The 18,985-nt window shown below is 43.4% G+C and overlaps 1 protein-coding gene across 1 annotated transcript in view; it reads left to right on the plus strand.

The window, feature by feature from the left end:
- The window catches only part of LASP1 (LIM and SH3 protein 1), a 47,174-nt gene that overhangs the window by 23,668 nt on the left and 4,521 nt on the right, over positions 1–18,985 (plus strand). Inside the window, exons 3-6 of the mRNA XM_079950152.1 lie at positions 267–351; positions 11,217–11,324; positions 17,405–17,570; positions 18,725–18,828. Of these exons, the coding sequence (XP_079806278.1) occupies positions 267–351; positions 11,217–11,324; positions 17,405–17,570; positions 18,725–18,828 (463 nt within the window). The remainder of the gene's footprint in view (positions 1–266; positions 352–11,216; positions 11,325–17,404; positions 17,571–18,724; positions 18,829–18,985) is intronic.

Below are 18,985 nucleotides of genomic sequence, written 5' to 3' on the forward strand. Positions count from 1 at the left end.
AAGTTTTTGCGTTATTCCTATCAATCTTCCACAATACTAAAGACAGTTGCAGTATAGTAGCATCCATTATATTAGGTGGACAGAGGCACCTTGAACAGCTGAGTAAAATCCACAATTGGTCTGTTTAGGAGCAAGATCATAGTTCACAAACTGGGGGGTAGATGATATGTATAGAGACTGTGCTGGTGTTGGTTTCATCTAATCTGGCCAAACCAGATTAAGAATGATTCCTTTTTAACACAGCCTATTTTTTTCCCTCTTTGCAGACACTACCCAAAGCAGTCCTTCACTATGGTGGCAGACACTCCAGAAAACCTGCGCCTTAAACAGCAGAGCGAGCTTCAGAGTCAAGTAAGGCTATTAAAGTTTCTTCACATGTTGCTTACTGTACTGCTATATTCTCTCAGTTACAGTATTTTCCTCAGTGGTCTTCTGGAAACAGCACCCAAAGAGGATGTGTGTATATTCAACCTCTTTTAAAAATAGAACTCTCTCCTTAGCTGTCAGAAAGGAAAACTACTAAAATATTGCCTTAGGAAATGAAATTATCCAAGCTGAAATGAAATTAACAAGCATCCCCCCTACAAACAGATGATATTTATGATACAATAATTGATGGACAAGAATTTGAAGCACCAATAAAAAAGAAGCAGCAGCAGCAGCTGAGGAATCTGGAGAAATGGAAGGAGTTGCAGATTAAAATGTACCCAATAAAACTGCTCAGTGTAAAGTGTAGGCTGCAAGTGTGCAGTAATTAGGTGAGCAAATAAGTTGTGGTGTAGCACACAAGCCAAGCACTCTAAAATATTATAGTCAAGATGGGGATAAGATGAAGGCGGAGCAGTATGGCCAGAAATTAAGTGGCATTGGGGGATGAGATCAATGAGTTTCATACGCTGAACAAAGTACTGGTTGCCATAGTCAACTCTGAGGACTACAGGACACAAATTATTTTTCACATAGCACTCTCTATCATGATCATAATGGCACCTCAGGATGCATCTCATCCTTTAGCCTGTTTCTTTGCTGTAAATGGGTAGACAAATAATCTGCTGCACAGGTTTGTTGGAAGGCTGGGCAAATGACTGGAAAGCTCTTTGCCTGCTAGAAATGCCAGAGAAGGTTACCAGTGCAAGAATAGAATCTGGGATGTTGTAGATTGTGTATAACATCAGTGAGGAACCTTTAGCTCATGGGCCTAATTAGTGCTAATTTGGCCCATGAAGCCGCTTCCCCCAAACTGCACGTACCTGATGTTATATGTGACGTCAGGTGTGGGGCAGGTAAGCATGCATCTGCAAAGGAACTATCAAGAGCATACTTTCAGTTTCCGATGGTTCCTTGGCAAAGCAGAAAACCCTGATTAATCAACTGGTCAATGCTCACAGTGAGCCCCATTTGCAGATACAGTTTGAATTCAAACCATGCCTGCAAACGGTTTTCTCTGTGGATCAGTTTTGAAGCCATCTTTGTAAATCTGCAGAGCAAAATGTCCATTTGTAGGCATACTTTGAATCTCAACCACACCTGAAAATGACAAAGCAGTGCTTGCTGTCGGTGGCAGTCAACTAATTGTCTGGATAGTGAGCCTAGTTCCCTGGTGCATAGTATGCTTAGTGACCTTTAGTCGAGGAGGAGTGGGCAGGGGGCATAGAGTACCGACTTGGTAGAGGAGGGAAACATTTCTTCTCTGTGAGTGGGTGACAACAACCGCCTAAAAGAAAAGCAGTTACTGTATCCTGGAATGTCCCACTAGAGGATGCTGCTTGGTGCTTTAAAAATTAATAGTGACAGTTTATTATCGGTATCTCTCCCTCTGAGGGGTGTGATAATTTATCCTGTCCCATGCCCTCCTTGACTAGGAATTGTTATGAGCCACAAGAAACATTGGATAGCTTGAAGAGGGGGGAAACATGTTGTCTTGAAGCTTTTAATGTGATCCTGCTACAGAATTTGATGCTTAGATATGATGGTATGAGATTGTAGATTCTCTTGATATATCTGCACACAAATACATCTTGTCCTTCTTTGTAATGGTTTTAATGCTTTTTTTTTTTTTTTTTGGTCTAGATTGCTCGGTATTTGGGAATTTGTATGCTACTCTAACTTAGGGTTCAGTCAACCATTAGGGCAGTGATTGCCAACCAGTTGTCATGTGAATAGCTTTGGAGGGGGTGGTTGAAATGGCAGGCACTTCTTCACTGGTAAATAGGCCTTTCAGAGGGGGTGCACGGTGTGTGATTAAGAGAGATGGACAAAGAGATTCGTGTGGCTTGTGTGGTTTGTATGAGTAACTGAGAAGGCGGTATACCGTATATGTGGTCTGTGAGAGGGACAGAGGCGCTTGGAAGAGAGGGAGAGGTGCATATGTGAAGTGCATTAATGTATGAGAGAGAAATTTAATGTGTGTGGTGTGGTCAACATGTGTCCTGGTACAGTCAAACCTCGGTTCCTGAACGGCTCCGTTTTGGAACGTTTCAGCTCCCGAATGCCGAAAACCTGAAAGTACAGTGGTACCTCAGGTTACAGACGCTTCAGGTTACAGACGCTTCAGGTTACAGATTCCACTAACCCAGAAATATTACCTCGGGTTAAGAACTTTGCTTCAGGATGAAAACAGAAATCGTGCAGCGGCGGCACAGTGGCAGCGGGAGGCCCCATTAGTTAAAGTGGTGCTTCAGGTTAAGAACAGTTTCAGGTTAAGAACAGACCTCCAGAATGAATTAAGTTCTTAACCCGAGGTACCGTTGTAAATGCTCTGGTTTTCGAGCATTTTTTGGAAGCCAAACGTATGACACAGTTTCCACTTGAGTGCAGGAAGCTCTTGCAACCAATTGGTAGCCATGCCTCGGTTGTCGAGCATTTCAGAAGCCGAACGGGCTTCCAGAACGGTTTGACAGGTGAGGTTTGACTGTACAGTTGTACCTTGGATCCTGAATGCCTTGGTACTCGGACGTTTTGGCTCCCGAATGCCGCAAATCCGGAAGTGGGTGTTGCGGTTTGCAAATATTCTTTGTAACCCAAACATCCAGCGGGGCTTCCACGGGTTCCGATTGGCTGCAGGAGCTTCCTGCAGCCAATCAGAAGCTGCACTTTGGTTTCCATTTTGGAAGTCAAACGGACTTCCGGAATGGATTCCATTCGACTTCCAAGGTACAACTGTACTAAAGAAAGCTCCCTGTTAGAAGCTGCATTTTGGAAGTCAAACGGACTTCCGGAATGGATTCCATTCGACTTCCAAGGTACAACTGTACTAAAGAAAGCTCCCTGTTAGATGGCAACTGTGTGTATCTGTGTAATGTATGATCCCCACAGTCAGGACCAGCAGGACATAGGTGACTTCCCACAGCAATCATGATATTTTCTGGGGGCAGTGGAGTAATCAAGCACCTATGACTTTTGCTCTTAAGTTGTGTTATGCCACATCCCCATGGCAGCCATTTTGTGACCAGTGCCCACAGCACCGGTCTCAAAATTCAGAACATGTCTACTGCTTCAAAAAGGACGGCAGACCCTTTATTAGGCGAAGTTAAATAAATAGGGTTCCACAATGGCTTAGGTAGGTTGTTTTTCTTCAGCTGCTTAATCTCTCCCTTGTCATTTTCAATCCCTGACTGGATTTCTTTCCCCAAAATTGCTGTTTTTCTTATCTTAACCTTGATCTCAAAGTCATCTGAAAGAGGGTCACGCAGTGCCATGTTTAGCAGAGGTAGCAGACATTCTACCTAAATGCTATTGATTGTGGATTGCAATCAGGAGGTCTTTCAGCAGTTTGTGTGTGTTTTAATGCTGAAGTTCTTGAGGTGTTACTTTTTGTGCAGCTGTACTTTTTGGAATGGTCTTGCTCTGGGTTCCTCTAGCTAGAAATCCTCTTTGCTGAGGCCACATTTTTGTACTGAGGCAGGTAATCTGACTTCTAAGGTGGGAATGTTGTTGTTTCTTATACCACTTTCTTGCTAAAATGGTTTCTAAGCAGTTATAAAAATATATCAGCACACAATCAAAATATGCAATAAAACCATTTTATTAAAACATTGAAAACATTCATAATAAAATGCACAATAAAACCTGTTAAAATAGCAATTAAAATAATTAGATCAGGGTGTTCAGGTCAGGAGATCAGGGGACTGCACTTTAGAAGACAAGCCCATGTAGTTTTTTGCAAGGCAACTTGTGAGAGGGAGGCCATCAATGAATGGTTCTTTTTCTCCTCTTCAAGCCATGTGAGAGACGAGGAGGCTGCCAGCTTGATAGCATGTTGCCAGTTAACTGCTCTCTGAATTTGTAGCCTCATCTAGATGGGAGTGCTGTTTTTCTCTAGGAAGTCTGATGTGCCCCCTTTCTGTTTTAATCTGCCACCTGGGGAGGCTAGGTTTTGATTTCATCATCTGTACCCAATTGTAGTGGCTTCAGGGAATGAAGGATGCACAGCTAAGTGCCAAAATGTTCTCTTAGAGGAGAGCTTTGTATAGCCTAACAAAGTGACCCAGAAGTTTCTGTCCCGGATGCCCAGAACCCAAGGCCTAGTGAGGAGTGACTCAGTACTTGAATCTGCTGTGTGGTGCCTGTTCTTAGTGTTGCAATCTCTTATCTAAAAGCAACTCAACTATTAGAAAATTCATGGGAAGTTTTAGATTTCCCCCCCTTTTGGACAGCAGTGTGAAGGTTGTTAAAACATTTTAGCAGAACACATAGCATTGAATTGAAAAGGATCACTCATACTCTTCTTCCCTACTCCCCCCCCCCCGCAACACGTATATCTTCTCTAACTGAAGAATAGTAGAACTCACTGTTTTTCTTTTTTATTTCTTCTACAAAATACAATGTTATCAAACAGGATCTGGGGGCAATATTACTCAGTTCATATACAATTATAGATCGCTGTTTAACAAATATAAAATAAAACCAAAATTAACAAACCACAGCTATGTGAATGTGTGGAAGGTAGCAAATTATAGTGACTATTATGTCTGTGTTATAAATCAGTGATGGCCAAACTTGGCCCTCCAGCTGTTTTGGGACCACAACTCCCATCATCCCTAGCTAGCAGGACCAATGGTGAGGGATGATGGGAATTGTAGTCCCAAAACAGCTGGAGGGCCAAGTTTGGCTATCACTGTTAGAAATGGTTGTCGTTGCTATTTCTACACATTTGCATACATGTGGCTGCACTCTTCTTACATTTTTAGTTTTATATTACTGTTCCTCAGTAAATGGCCCTTGCACACATTAGGCCTTCTGAGCCTTTTATTCCTTTTCATTTTCTGTGTTCCATATATTTTGCTGCTTGGGGTAGTAGTAAAACCCTGTCGTCTTCACATTATTTTCTTCTAATGGCGTTATGTGTGAGCATGTTGGCGAACACAAAACCACTATGAGTTGGAGTTGACACAGGGGAGGTGGTAGCCCTGAAGTGTTAGGTCAGGAGATGGACTGAGCTGCCCCACAGGTGAAATAGCGTTGTGTTGTAAGTTTGCTGACTGAGGCAGATAGCTCTAGGTTTGCTTTTTGTGTGAGAGGAATTCTAGAAACCACTGGATGCAAAAGTGGCTTAGTTCTTGCCAGAGGGTTTAGACTTTTTTGTCCACTTATTGCCTCATCTGGTAGCTCCTACTAGACCTCCCCCAAGGGCATCTAGGGCAGAAATAACCACACTGAAGGCCCTCCCACATACCTCTGTGAGTTCTGTGTATTTATTTTGAGTAGCCAAGAAGGCGTAGCTAGTTCCGATAGCTTGCCAGAAGCACACAATTACTTTCTGTGTGAGTAAACAAGTCCACCAGTTGGACTAATTTTAACGCCTTCAGCCCACATATGACCATGAAATAAGAGGGCTTATTTCCTGTGGCTTGGCGTTCTCATGTGTTGAAAATAGTACCTTAACCATGAACTATTGGTACTTGTGAATGAGCATAAGGTCCACTCCTTCATATGGTACCCATCTCCACCATAGAGAGTGCCAGTTCCTTCCTGGAAGATGAGAACTTTGGGATAGAATTGCTTAATGGAGTACAATCCTTCTTGAGGGGTAAATGTTTCTGTAAAAATGAGAGCATGTGAAGTAGGGGATATTCTCTGTAAGAGAATTAAGGCAGTTTGCCTTTGTTCAGGTGAAGGCAGCCATTAATATATTTTGACTTTCCTAGTCTTTAGTATAGACTTTGGGTTTTTTATGAAAAGATAAACCTGTATTGTGTTATTTAGAGCAAAAGAACAGAAAAGCACAATGGCTTACTGCTTGTTAAACTCTTTTTTTCTTTTTGCATATTGTCAGTGTAGTATCGGAACAGCCCTGTCAGTATACTCTGCGTGACTAAAAAACACACAAAAATCTGTACCAGGGAAAGCTGGAGGCTACAACCAGTGATAGAAACTCAGCTACACAATTTAGGTGCCAAATGGCTCTTTAAACCAGGGTTACAGACACCAAAACGGAATGCCTAGTTGTCATTTTTGGGTCAAAGAGCTGGAAGGTCCTATTTTTCAATACAGTGGTACCTCAGGTTAAGAATTTAATTCATTCTGGAGGTCCGTTCTTAACCTGAAACTGTTGTAAACCTGAGGTACCACTTTAGCTAATGGGGCTTCCCACTGCCGTCATGTTATTTCTGTTCTCATCCTGAAGCAAAGTTCTTAACCTGAGGTACTATTTCTGGGTTAGCGGAGTCTGTAACCTGAAGCGTCTGTAACCCGAGGTACCACTGTACAACTTTTTGGTTCCTGAAATTCAGTGTGATTGTGCAAATAAAATATAACGGATAGAATTCTACAGGATGTGTAACTACTGTGTGAAAACAGTCAAGGTCCACGGATCCCCAGGCATGCACTTCCAGATAGTGGAGACATCAGGTGCCATCCTGGCGCCCAGGCATCTTCACATGGTTGCAAGTGGCCAGGTGCAAAATGTGCCTGGCACCTGGTGAATTTCAAACACTGGCTACAATCTTTGTGAACCTTGGAAACTTACACATGTGTTCATTTTGCAGGGTTCATTCAGCTTGTTCTAGGGAAATCTTCAGACCACCCAACTTAGTTTGATACTTCCAAAAATTTCAAGCATGTTATTTAATTAAGAGCTAGAAGCTTGATTTTCATATTTTTTTAATGAAGGTTGAGATTGTCAAGATGGTGATTTGTGGCCAGTACCCAGTTATGAACTGGTGGAGACAATTGAAGATGGCCACTTATTCTGGAGCTGACTGGGGTTAATTTTAGAACTGTTCTGGGGCAAGGGGACTGTAGTTATGGCTTGGTTAAACTTCCATAGCTCTTTAACTGGTGTGACGAACTGGGCGGAAAATGCATACTTTTTGATCTGGTAAATAGAATTGCTTCTTTACTGAGACTGGTTGATGGCTTCTAGTCCTCTCTTCTTCTGGCTGCCTCATTGTGTTCCCGCTTTCTTGTTGTCTCCCACCCTCACAGTCCTTTTTAGCAACTCATAATAGCCCAGCATTGAGCAGGACATGGGAAAAAGCTAACCAGTTTGCCTGACTCACTCATGTCTGGCCTTCCGTAAGCATCAGAACTGAGTTGATTCCAGCTGAGTGCCCATAAAAGGACAGAAAAAACTGAAAGCCTGCCTTGTCTGAGCACTTCCTCTGCATGTAGCACTCTGTTGCTTCACTCTCTGGTGTGCAAAAGAAATGTCTCCCTTTGCGCACAGTCTGCAAAACTTCAGCAGGGATCACACTTCTATGTTGAATTCTCAGTTATAATTGATACAGTAGCCCTTTTACAAGGTACATTTTAATCCTTTCTCTAATTCTCACAACTCTGGGAGATTTGATTTCTGATTTTACAGATAAGAGTCAGGAACTCATTGTATTATTTGCCTTATGTCAGTGAGTTTGTGCCTGAGTTGCATTTTGATGACAGAGGTGCAAGGTCAAGATAAGGGGAAATTCTTTGCTTCCATCCCCGGCCCTTCATTGTGAAAATAGACGTTAATGGAATAAAATAGTGGGATGGAATTCTTAAGCAATACCTACCAATACATTCACTAAGTGGCAGAAGCGGTTGGTGGGCTGGCTGGCTACCGAGCCAGTTCAAACCACTTTGCAGTCCTCCTTCCTCCTCATTTTCAGATATATCACGACAGTGTATCACAGTGTTTCGCTGGTGATACATCACGATGCTGAAAAGCAGATATTGCCCAGCCCTAGCAGGTGAGACTCAGGTCACCTTGCAGAAAAGAAGTTGGCAATTGTTTTACATCATACTGGAATGTTGAATTGTTATGCCTAGATAACTGTCATCTGTGTTAACCCAGGTGAGGTTGAGCCCAAGTGGCAGCTGGAAGTCTTCTGATGTTTGGAAATAGTTATCTTGGTAACTTTGGACTAACATGGGTCAGTGTAGCAGTAAGCAACCCTGTAAGGTTTTTTCCCCAAAAAAGCTCGGCCGCAGGCAGAATTCAAAGGAGCCAAATTTCAGAATTCTGCAGAGCAACTGGCTACTGCACCAGTGCATAACTGATTATGGTAACTGATGTTCGCACTGTGCAAATATACTTGTAAGGCAGCATGCTCTACATATATTGGCTCCTTATGTGTATTGTCAAAACTTTGCATATTGTACCAACCCAAGGCATCATATTTTCATTTTGCCTACACCACATGGCCTTCCTTTGGGACCATTGTGGCAGCCATCACCTACAGAATTTTAAACACTTGGTACAATTGCAAACAAACAAGTGGTTTTTTTAGACTTCTTGCACTGGCAAGTAGTTCTCCTGAAGCAGCTCTTACATTGCTCCTAGGCTATGCACGACTTGGCACACCCCTGAGAATGATCCCTCATGGCTTGCTAAAATTGCAGTCATTCATGTCTCTGTCCCTGTTAACCCAACACTACTCTTCTGTATTGGCATGCTCTATTTATTTGAAGTTTCTCAACCATTTGAGATCTAGGAAGCTGCTTGCAGCTGTGGCTGTCTCTCCACAGCCTATGAGAACAAGGCTCCCTCTCTTCTTTTCCATTCTGGCTCCCATTGGGACTGCCAGTGAAGCTGTTCGCATCCACCAAGCAGATGATTTTAGGGTTTTTGTCCTTGCTTGGAGGACAGAGTTGAATTATTGGGTAAAGAATTATATTGTATCTTTATTTTTGAGTTTCACGGAAAGTGTCATCAGGCAGAAGCATTCAAGGAAATCAAACTTAGGGGATGGACAAAACTGATTCTATAAAATTCATTCTAATTATTTTGTAACTCTTGTCTGTTGTGGGGCCAACATGGCAGCCACTGTGGCACATGCATATATAACATTCTGGCCCGGTTAAGAAATATTTTAAGTGAAGAGAGTTTTAAAACTTCATTATCTTACATATATGTGGAGCAGTCTGTAGGCATTATTCAGGTTTATGTTAAGACAATCAATTGTTTGATCAGTTAGTGGGTAGAAATGAGGAGGAATTCTATTTAAAATATATCACATAGGCCAGTCAGCTGCTTTGAAACAAAATATTTGTTTTTGCTTGGGGTTTTTTTGTATCCAGATTGCCTCCACTATGGTACTTGTTGCCACAGGAGGCGGCAGTGGCCACCACCTTGGATAGTTTTAAAAGAAGATGGGACCAATTCATTGAGGAGAGGGCTACAGTGGTGCCCCGCAAGACAAATGCCTTGCAAGACGAAAAACCCGCTAGACGAAAGGGTTTTCCGTTTTTTGAGGCGCTTTGCAAGACGAATTTCCCTATGGGCTTGCTTCACAAGACGAAAACGTCTTGCGAGTCTTGCGATTTTTTCCGCTTTCCCCCCCTTTTTCTAAGCCGCTAATAGCCGCTTTGCCGCTAATAGAGCTAATCCGCTAATAGGGTTGCTTCGCAAGACGAAAAAACCGCAAGACGAAGAGACTCGCGGAACAGATTCTTTTCGTCTTGCGAGGCACCACTGTATTAATGGTCACTAGCCACAATGGCTATGCTCTGCCACCATAGTTTGAGGCTGCAATGTTTCTGAATACCAGTTGCTGGAAACCACAGGAGGAGAGAATGCTCTTGTGCTCAAATCCTTCTTGTTGGTTTCATTCAGGCATCTGATTGGCCACTGTGAGGGCAGGATGCTGGTCTAGATGAGCCATTGGCCTGATCCAGCAGGCTCTTCTTACATGCCTATGGTTTTCCCATAAAACCTGTTTCATATGATCATATGGTTCAAATTGAAACCTCCCAGCAATCTTTGATCAGCATTTGTGAGTTGCAAACGTTTTGAGAAGTGTTCTGTGTGAGCCCAGGGTATCAACAACTATTATTTCAAGCAAACCTAAAGGGGAGAAAACTTACCAGATGTCTCCATACTGGAACTTGATCTGAGCCTCTGCACTCCTGTTGGGTAGCTTGAGATTAGAGTTCATGAAATGCTGTTTTTTAGGGAGGTTTAAACCACGAAGAAGCTTGCTGGATAAAATACCCTCTGCATTTGCCTTTGCATGTCTATTTTTAGATAGCCGAAGCACATATTAGACAGTTTTGGGGGGCCTGATGTCCTGATAGCTGTAAATTTCTATCAATCTTGATGGCATTGGAAGATGATACAGAACACCATTGTACCAGATGTCTGTATTAGAGACTCTCAGGATAGTTGAACTGTGATGTTGACATATTCGAGAAGCATAGAACAGAATTTGTTGTGCTCATATTGCCAAATCATTTGGAGATAGGTGGTAAATGTATATCCACTTAATGACCTGAGCCTAGGTATGTTTAGACAGTGAGGGGGGGGCAGTAGTCTACAAGTCTACAAATTCCAATGCCTTGCTGGACAACCTATTCTTTCCTTTGTCTATGTTGAGAGTCTCAGTTCTTTAAAGAGTGAAGATGGGGAATTCTTCCCACAGTTGTGTTGTGGTTCTGAGGTGCTCAGTGCACCTTGGGAACAGTGCAGCTGTAGTGACAGTCATCCTTCCCTCTTCACATCCAAGCTTCCCTTCTGTTGTACTGCCTTTAGGAAGTTTTCTGAACACCTAAAAAATGCACTGTGAGATGGATTAACTCCATCCTTCCTCCTGAGGTTGGATGACTCTATGCTATACCTTCAGAGACAAAACCCTGCAAGGTCTTGAAACCCTGAGTTTTGGCTGACTGTTAGGTTTTCTTGCCATGGAGGTGTCCCACTTGCTGCCCCTGCAAGTCAGGGATTGTATTTTTTAAAAGAAATTGCTAATAGTAGAAGAGTACTGTAATACATATATATGCTTCCTCATTCACATACACAGGTCCGCTACAAGGAGGAGTTCGAAAAGAATAAAGGGAAGGGCTTCAGCGTGGTGGCTGACACCCCGGAATTGCAGCGAATCAAGAAGACCCAGGATCAGATCAGTAACGTAAGCCACCCTGCATATTCTGTTTTCTCTGTGCATATTTTATACTGTTCAGCTTTGGTTTTCCCCTTGGCAGGTACTACTGCAGCACAGTTTTCGCTTTCAAATCCCTGCTGCAAACCTCCCAAATTCTATAGTTGTTTTGAAACTGGGCAGTGTTGCAGAATTTTTCTTGCAGCCTTAGCCTTACTTGTTCTGTACAGCACAGAAGACAATACAGTTAAAGGTATTATCAAAAGTTTCAAAAGCTGACAGTGAGTTTGTGTGTTACACAGAAGTGTCTTTTTCTCTCTCTCTTTATTGCAAATAGTATAAAAATACTTGAGCTTTATCATGTTGGAATATAATATAAAAACAGGAAGTATATACACTATTTCAACAATATTTCTTAAGACCATTCAGCATCTTAATTAATATTCTAGAAAAGCTTGGTGCTTTAGAAAATCTAGATTGTACCTATTTCTCAGAACTTAAAAAAAGAAGACCACTTTATGCAAAAAGTCTTAATTGTTAACAGCATGTGTTGGTTTTTCCTAAGGAAAAATAAAATACCCACACTGGTGATAGCTCACTACATTGAATTTTTCTTTGAAACAAAGGAATAGGAAGTGGGTGGGTTTAAGCAAGAACTGTGGACTCAGGTTACTAAATGTCCAATGTTGCTGAAGAACTGGGTTACATAACTGTTTCCTCCCACATACACCTTAGTAAACAATTTCACCAAGGCATAGAAAGAAAATATCTGGCAAGAAATAGAAACTAATTTTTGGATATTGACTACTTTCTTTTCCTGCAGTCAGAGTAGAATTTGAACTTGTAGTATACAAATGATAGGAATCTTGGAGGCAGTCAGTTCTACCCATGAGAAGAAATGAAGTACTTTTTCTGAGTCAGGTACCATTCTCTGAATAGCCCTAATGTCTCCCAGACCTCTTTCCCTTGCATTTGCCTGTAAATTATTTACCAGCCTCCAGGGGTTTTTTTGGCCAGGAGGGCTTGAAATGTTCCCCCCCCCCTCCTGAGGGCTGAACCTTGCTGAACCAACTGCATAGCCTGGAACATTTTTACTGTTTGAGCTCTCACTTCTCCTCCCCTGTGCTATGAGTGATTTGCAAAATGAGGAAACAGTAGCAGAACTTGACCTGCTTCTCAGAAAAACACCGTCCATGAGACCTTGAACTAAACATCTTGTGACTGTATAGGATATAGTAATCAACCATATATAGCTGCAGAATCAGACTACAGGGATCCATGAATCCAAATTCTCCCATAAGCAAACTGAGTAGCTGTGGCTTAACCCTGCTGTATTGTGTCTCTAGCCAATGCAGGGGTGCTTTCTCGTGCTCAGGATTGTGGGTGCCTGTCACTGCAACGTAGCCACCTGCTGCCTTTTCTCATTGACTTTGTGGGTACCTGGCCCCCACAATTATATATATCATTGTGGGTGCCCAGGCACCCACGGCTCCCTGGAGTTGGCTCCTATGAGCCAATTCAGGCACATTTCTCCCTCCCACTCTGAGACTGCCTACGTACTGTCATCTTTGGCTGTTTTCCCTCTTGACCTCTGTTCCACCCCCAGCTGCACACAGAGGGCTGGCTTTAGCAGTGCAGGCACTGGAGGATTCGAACCAGCTGCTAGCTTTCTTCCATTATGTATTCCTTCCATATGTGTTGGAAGGACATGGGCCCAGCCTTCCCAGCACCTGCTCTTGCTGGAAGCTGTGATGGAATGGGACAGAGACAGCCTGACGCCTTGTAGAGAGCCAGTTGGGAAGAGGTGACCAGCTTGATTTCCTCTTTCAGGAAAACAGCAAAAATAGTCTTATCTTCTTCCATGGATAATTTATATAGTTTTTAGTACATGGTGTGGTCTACAACAGTTTTGAGGTTGGTGGGAGATGGTAACCCTAACTACACAGAGCTTCCAAATAGGGTGGAAGAAAATGTTCCAGTTTCTGAATGCACCAATTAACAATGTGACCAGGCACCTGTGACTCTTTATAGTCAAACCTCGCTTGTCAAACCTAATCATTCTGGAAGCCCGTTTGGCTTCCAAAATGTTCGACAACCAAGGTGCTGTTTGGCTGCAGGAGTCCTGCACTCAAGCGGAAGCTGCACTGGAGGTTTGGCTTCCGAAAAACGTTTGAAAACCGGAGCATTTACTTCCAGGTTTTCGGTGTTCAGGAGCCGAAACGTTCCAAAACGGAGGCGTCCGGGATCCGAGGTTTGACTGTAGTAGTTACTTATTATTCTCAAAGCCCAGTAAGAGATTTTATTTCCATTTTACTAAGTTGGTGATGGTGGACAAAGCATGCCATTTTCTGAAGGCCACCAGTAATTATTTTAAGATGGGAGTTGAACCCATGTTCCCCAGTACCAAGCTGTGAGCACCATTTTTCACACTGATTTGGGTGGGTGAGACTGCACTAGGTGACTAAACCAATGGGAGCAGGGTCCTCCCTACAAGGAATTTGCATACAGTAGGCGTAAAGAGTTCTGAAGATCAAAAACAAGGAAGTGACAAATGGTATAAAGCAAGCAAGGAGAATGTGAAATATCAAGACTTCCATGGTTAAAATTAGTGTGTGGTGATTTCTTCTGTTTAATCCTAGCTGCAAAATACTTTTTTTGAAGTCTGTTGACTAATCTGTCCTTAATAATTTGCTTTGGCCATCTGGCGTGAGCTGGCGCTCTGGGGGTTAATTCGGGGGGGGGGGGGGAGAGCCCTGCAGGATGAGTTTAATCCCACAGGAATTTCCTTCCCAGGCCCTCTGCTCCACAGTCTTTTTCGCCAGACACACTTTGAGCTTTTAAATACAGTAATTGCCCTTTTCTGCTTTTTTCCTCTTCTGTTGCAGACTCAGTTCTGTCCCCTCTTGGCTGCAAACCTCCCAGGTTTGCAATTGGATGTGTGTCTTGGGAAGGGGCTTCTCTGATGCTTATAGCAAAACCCAGTTTGGCGCACACTCCTTAGAGAAACCCGTGGAAGCAACAAAACCACATGTGGGGCTGTCTCTGTAGATTCCAGCTTTTTTGCATGGTTTGCATGATCCTTAAGAGAGCCAGATACCTTGGAAAGGCTTTTTCCATCCTGTTAGGAGGATTTTTTTTTTTTTTTAAAGGAGGCAGTGGGCCACTGCTATATAAAGAGAGGTTAAAGTATGGCTGTGTATATTCCTATAATGGCAGCAAAGATAATCTTTAATAAAATGTGAGTGGTGCCTGGCTAATACCTCTGAACCCCAAAAGGTGTGGAAAGTATATATCCTCATGATGGGATGAGGTTTTGATCCTTATGCTCCCTAATCAAGCAGAGGATGCTCACCCAAATAAAGGCTCAGATCTATCCCTGCACAAAATGTGCCCTTATTCCACCTCCTTTACTCTTACTGCTTCAGGTACCATGTTGCTATGGAGGAAGATGAGGTATAACATGTAATGGTGGAAGAATACCTAGGGTTGTTAGAGTTGTGACCGCAGATATGATCACATGTAGGGAATTTGCAGCCAGACTTTGCCCTTGCTAAACACAACTGGAGATAGAGGACTGTTACCAATAGCAACCTTTCTTCGGCAGTGCAGGGTTTTCCCAAACGTTTATGATAGCTAGCTTCCTGTACGGCTGTGGGCATGCCGTAGACTGTAATGAGCATATCTTTAAACATACACAGAGAACCAAACCCTCATCAATGAGTATTGTGTTTTATGCGGGGCTGCTCTGAGGTTGTGTTGGCGTTTCCTATAGCAGGCCTTGCCAGCAGACCAAAGAGGCCATTTCCCTCCAGCCATGCCCACATGTTAATCAGCTGACATCATTGAGTGATCATGCTGGGTGCTGCTTCAGCAGCATATTTCCTGAAGGGAAATATCCTTGCCCCCCCCCCCATCAGCATTGACACCCACCTGTCAAAGTTTGCTTGCCGGTTGGGGGAGAGGGAGCGATCTGGTCCACCAGGCCAGAAAAGTTCCCCATGTCTGAAGTAGAGGGTTGGTAGAGGGGTGCTTTGACTTTTAAACATTTATTGAAAACTCTGTTATTCAGACAGGCCTTTGAAACATTAGTTTCTTTTTCCCAACCAGTTTTTTTTAATGCTTTATCAATGTTACTGCAATTTTATATGTTGTGTACCACCTTGCTGCATTTTATACATATTTAAATAAAAACACTCACAAGGGCTTCTTTCCAGGTAGAAAACTCAAGATCCTCACTGCTTTAGGGCCCAACTTTTCTCACTTTAGAAATTGGGGACTGACCTTAATTATTGAAAAAGTTGTGATTTTATGTTGGACAGAGTGCCTCAGATTTTGAGTGGGCAACATGTGCTCTGGTGTTGCCCCTTGCTTTGTCGGTAGGTTCTGGCAGGTTTGCCTGGTGGTGGTGGTGGCCATGCTGCAATTTACACTAGATGGCTGGGTTTACTGTATTGGCCCGAATATAAGCTGCACCAGCATATAAGCTGCACCCTTAAAATTCAAGGCTTATTCACAGCCCTTTAAGCTGTCAGACATGGCCCACAAAGCCATTTTTAAAAAATGCCCATCTGCCACCAGCTGACGTCACTCAATCCAAATGATATCATGGGGGGGGACACCACAGGATTTTATTCTGAATTCACTGTGTACACCAGTTCCCTTGCTCGGAACAGTAATGCACAGCTAAAGCATCAAGATTTAACTTCAGTTTATAAGCTGATGAGCAGGGGTTAAAGCAGGGGTAGGCAACCTAAGGCCCGTGGGCCGGATGCAGCCCAATCGCCTTCTCAATCCAGCCCGCAGACGGTCTGGGAATCAGCCTGTTTTTACGTGAGTAGAATGTGTGCTTTTATTTAAAATGCATCTCTGGGTCATTTGTGGGGCATAGGAATAAATTCCCCCCCCCCAAAAAAAAATATAGTCCAGCCCACCACATGGTCTAAGGGACGGTGGACTGGCCCACGGCTGAAAAAGCTTGCTGACCCCTGGGTTAAAGCTTGCTCAGCCTTTTGGCTGTGTGCCACTATTCCCCTGCTGAAGTTTGGTGCATGTACCCAAAGCTCATGACGGGGTCGCTTGAAATCCCTTTTAAGACTGTCCTGTGTTGCTCTTTTAAACCTCTGGTTTTCAGACATTTAAGAGCAGTGCCAGGCTGTTTGCAAAAGACCTTTCAAGCAGCCCGATGCCGCATTTTGAAGTCATGACTGTCGGGGCTTCAAAGTACAGCGTTGCCTGATGTCACTATGACATCAGGTGGTTGTCAAGAGGGCAGTGGGGAGATAAAGATCTGACCCACCAGCCAAAAATGGGTCCCCAGGCCTGCTGTAAAGTGACACTACATTTGGGAAAATGTAAATGGTGGCTAGACACTATCGTGCTGTTTGAAGTGCCAGACCTGTAAAATTAAATGGAAGGCCAGGGGCAGGCCCTGGACATTGCCCAAGGCCCTGGCCCTGCATCACACTGGCCCTGGCCCTGCATCTTCAGGTAGCAGATGTTTAATGTCTGTACATCAAAAGCAGCTAAGATGCAGGCACAAGTAACCAACAGTAGTGATGCTTTGGTATTCCTGACTGTAGAATTTCTGTCTTGCATCTACTGAATAAAAAGGCAGCTGAAATGTCTGGAGGGAGAGCCTAGCACTGAGCTTGGCGTTATGTGCCAAGCCATTCCTTTGCTTGTACTCTCCAGCCACAGGAGAAGGGGGAGGTAACAGTTCACAGTATGTGAAGTGCTAGTTGTCCACTGCCACCTTCTGGTTTATATGCAGTGCTGCAGTGACTTCTCAGATGGGGAGGGAAGTTGAAGGGGGAGTTTCTGAAGAGAGAATGATAGGACTATATTACTGAGCCTTCCACCCTTGGGATTATCAGTTCATTCACTTGCAGCTGCCAATTTACCATTCACAACCACTGAGTTTTATCTGGAATACTAGAGAGAGGGCTGAAAGCAGTGGAGACTTGGGCAGGGGCCTTGCATCGTAAGAACTTTATAGACCAGGCAGAAAGGCACCTTCTGATTGTGTGGGGAATATATTAAACAACACAAAAACTTTCACACTGTGTGTGTTATTGGTGCTGCTCTAATATTTTCTTCCCCTTCCTCTGCAGATAAAGTACCATGAAGAATTTGAGAAGAGCAGGATGGGTGCACCTGGTGGAGAGGGAGGTGAATCGGAACGCCAGAACTCCCAGGAGGGCGCCAACTACAGGAGGCCAGTGGAGCAGCAGCCGCCACCACACCAGCAACCTCATCATGTCCAACCAAGTACCCCTGGTAATACGTTGTGCTGGAGAAAAGGGGGTGGGGAGAATACCAACAACCCACCCTACATACCTGAATGAATGGGTCTTCCTGTGGCATTTAGCAACCCCACCACCCCAAAAAAGGGAGGGAAATGAGTTTGACTCTGTTCACTGTGTGATGATAAGGTAGTGCCTTTGTAAGGACCTATTAGAATGCTTGAATTACTTTTCTGATCAGGAAAATTCCATGGCAGCTAAGGAGATGGATTGTGGGGCTTAAGCTGAAGGTAGAGTCTACCAGAAAGAGAATATTCCAAGTCATGCTGGGTATTGCAGCTATCCATCTGCAGCTTCTTCAAATGTACTGTGCATCTGTGAATTGTTGTCCTAGCCAAATGTGGACAGCTGACAGAGTAATTGAGGGCTGAGAGTCTGAAATGAAAGAAACCACTTTAGACTAGGTCTGTCAGTATTGTGTGAGAGCTCTGGGGTAGGTGTATCTGCAGATGTGTGGGAAAGTATTAGGAGAAACCATGAATTCAAGAGACTACAGAAGATGGTGGAAGTGCTGAAAGTAACGAATTACAAGTGAAAATTGTCTGGACTTCTTTCCTTTATTGAGTTTATAGTTGGGCTATTTTATGATTATGCATTTAACAGCATGTTTTATGAGCTGTTAGAATTTAGTATTTATTAAAATTCATTCAAGGTTTGTTAGAGAATAACTTGATTGAATTTGATAGCATTTTGTTCAAGGAACAGGCAGGCTAAGATAGCTACTTGAACATTTTCTGGACCTTAGCGGCAAAATACAGAGTTCCATGTTCCAAAGGTAAACTAAAAAAGGGGCAACACTGTGTGCTTTGCAAAGATAAAACAGTGATTTCTGCAACAAGGAGATGCCAAACAAGGTGCAGAAAGTTCTTGAGTGAAAAGGAACCCAACTAGTTGAGTCTTTTCCACCAAAGCTAGTAAAGCACTAGGAGGGAAGGGGGAGGGGGAGCACTTACGCTGTTCCAGATTTATGTCTGGACAGTGGCTGTCAAATATTTCTACCTGTAACATTTACTCATTGCAGATTTACTCACGTGCAAAAATTCTGCATTGTTTCCTAAGGGCCTGAGGCAGGTTCTGCAGTTTCAATCTGATCAATAGACAATTAATAGTAATCTTTGTGTCCCCCAGTTTACCACCACCAGCCACCAGCACAACCAGCCTCTCAGTCTTACAGCTACAAGGAACCAGCAGCACCTGTCTCAATACAGCGTAACGCCCCATCTGGCGGAGGGGTAAGTGTGATCTAGGAAGAAGGAAAGTAGCCAGTCAGCAACTGACAGTTGTGGGAGGAAGGAAGAAATGAAACTGAAATGTTAATTAAACCTGGCCTTTTGCAGAAGCCTGCCTGCCCTGTGAAATGTTCCATCTCTGAGGTTGAGTAGTGGGGAA

The sequence above is a fragment of the Podarcis cretensis genome (genome assembly GCF_951804945.1).
Source record: "Podarcis cretensis genome assembly, chromosome: 13".
Taxonomy (NCBI): domain Eukaryota; kingdom Metazoa; phylum Chordata; class Lepidosauria; order Squamata; family Lacertidae; genus Podarcis; species Podarcis cretensis.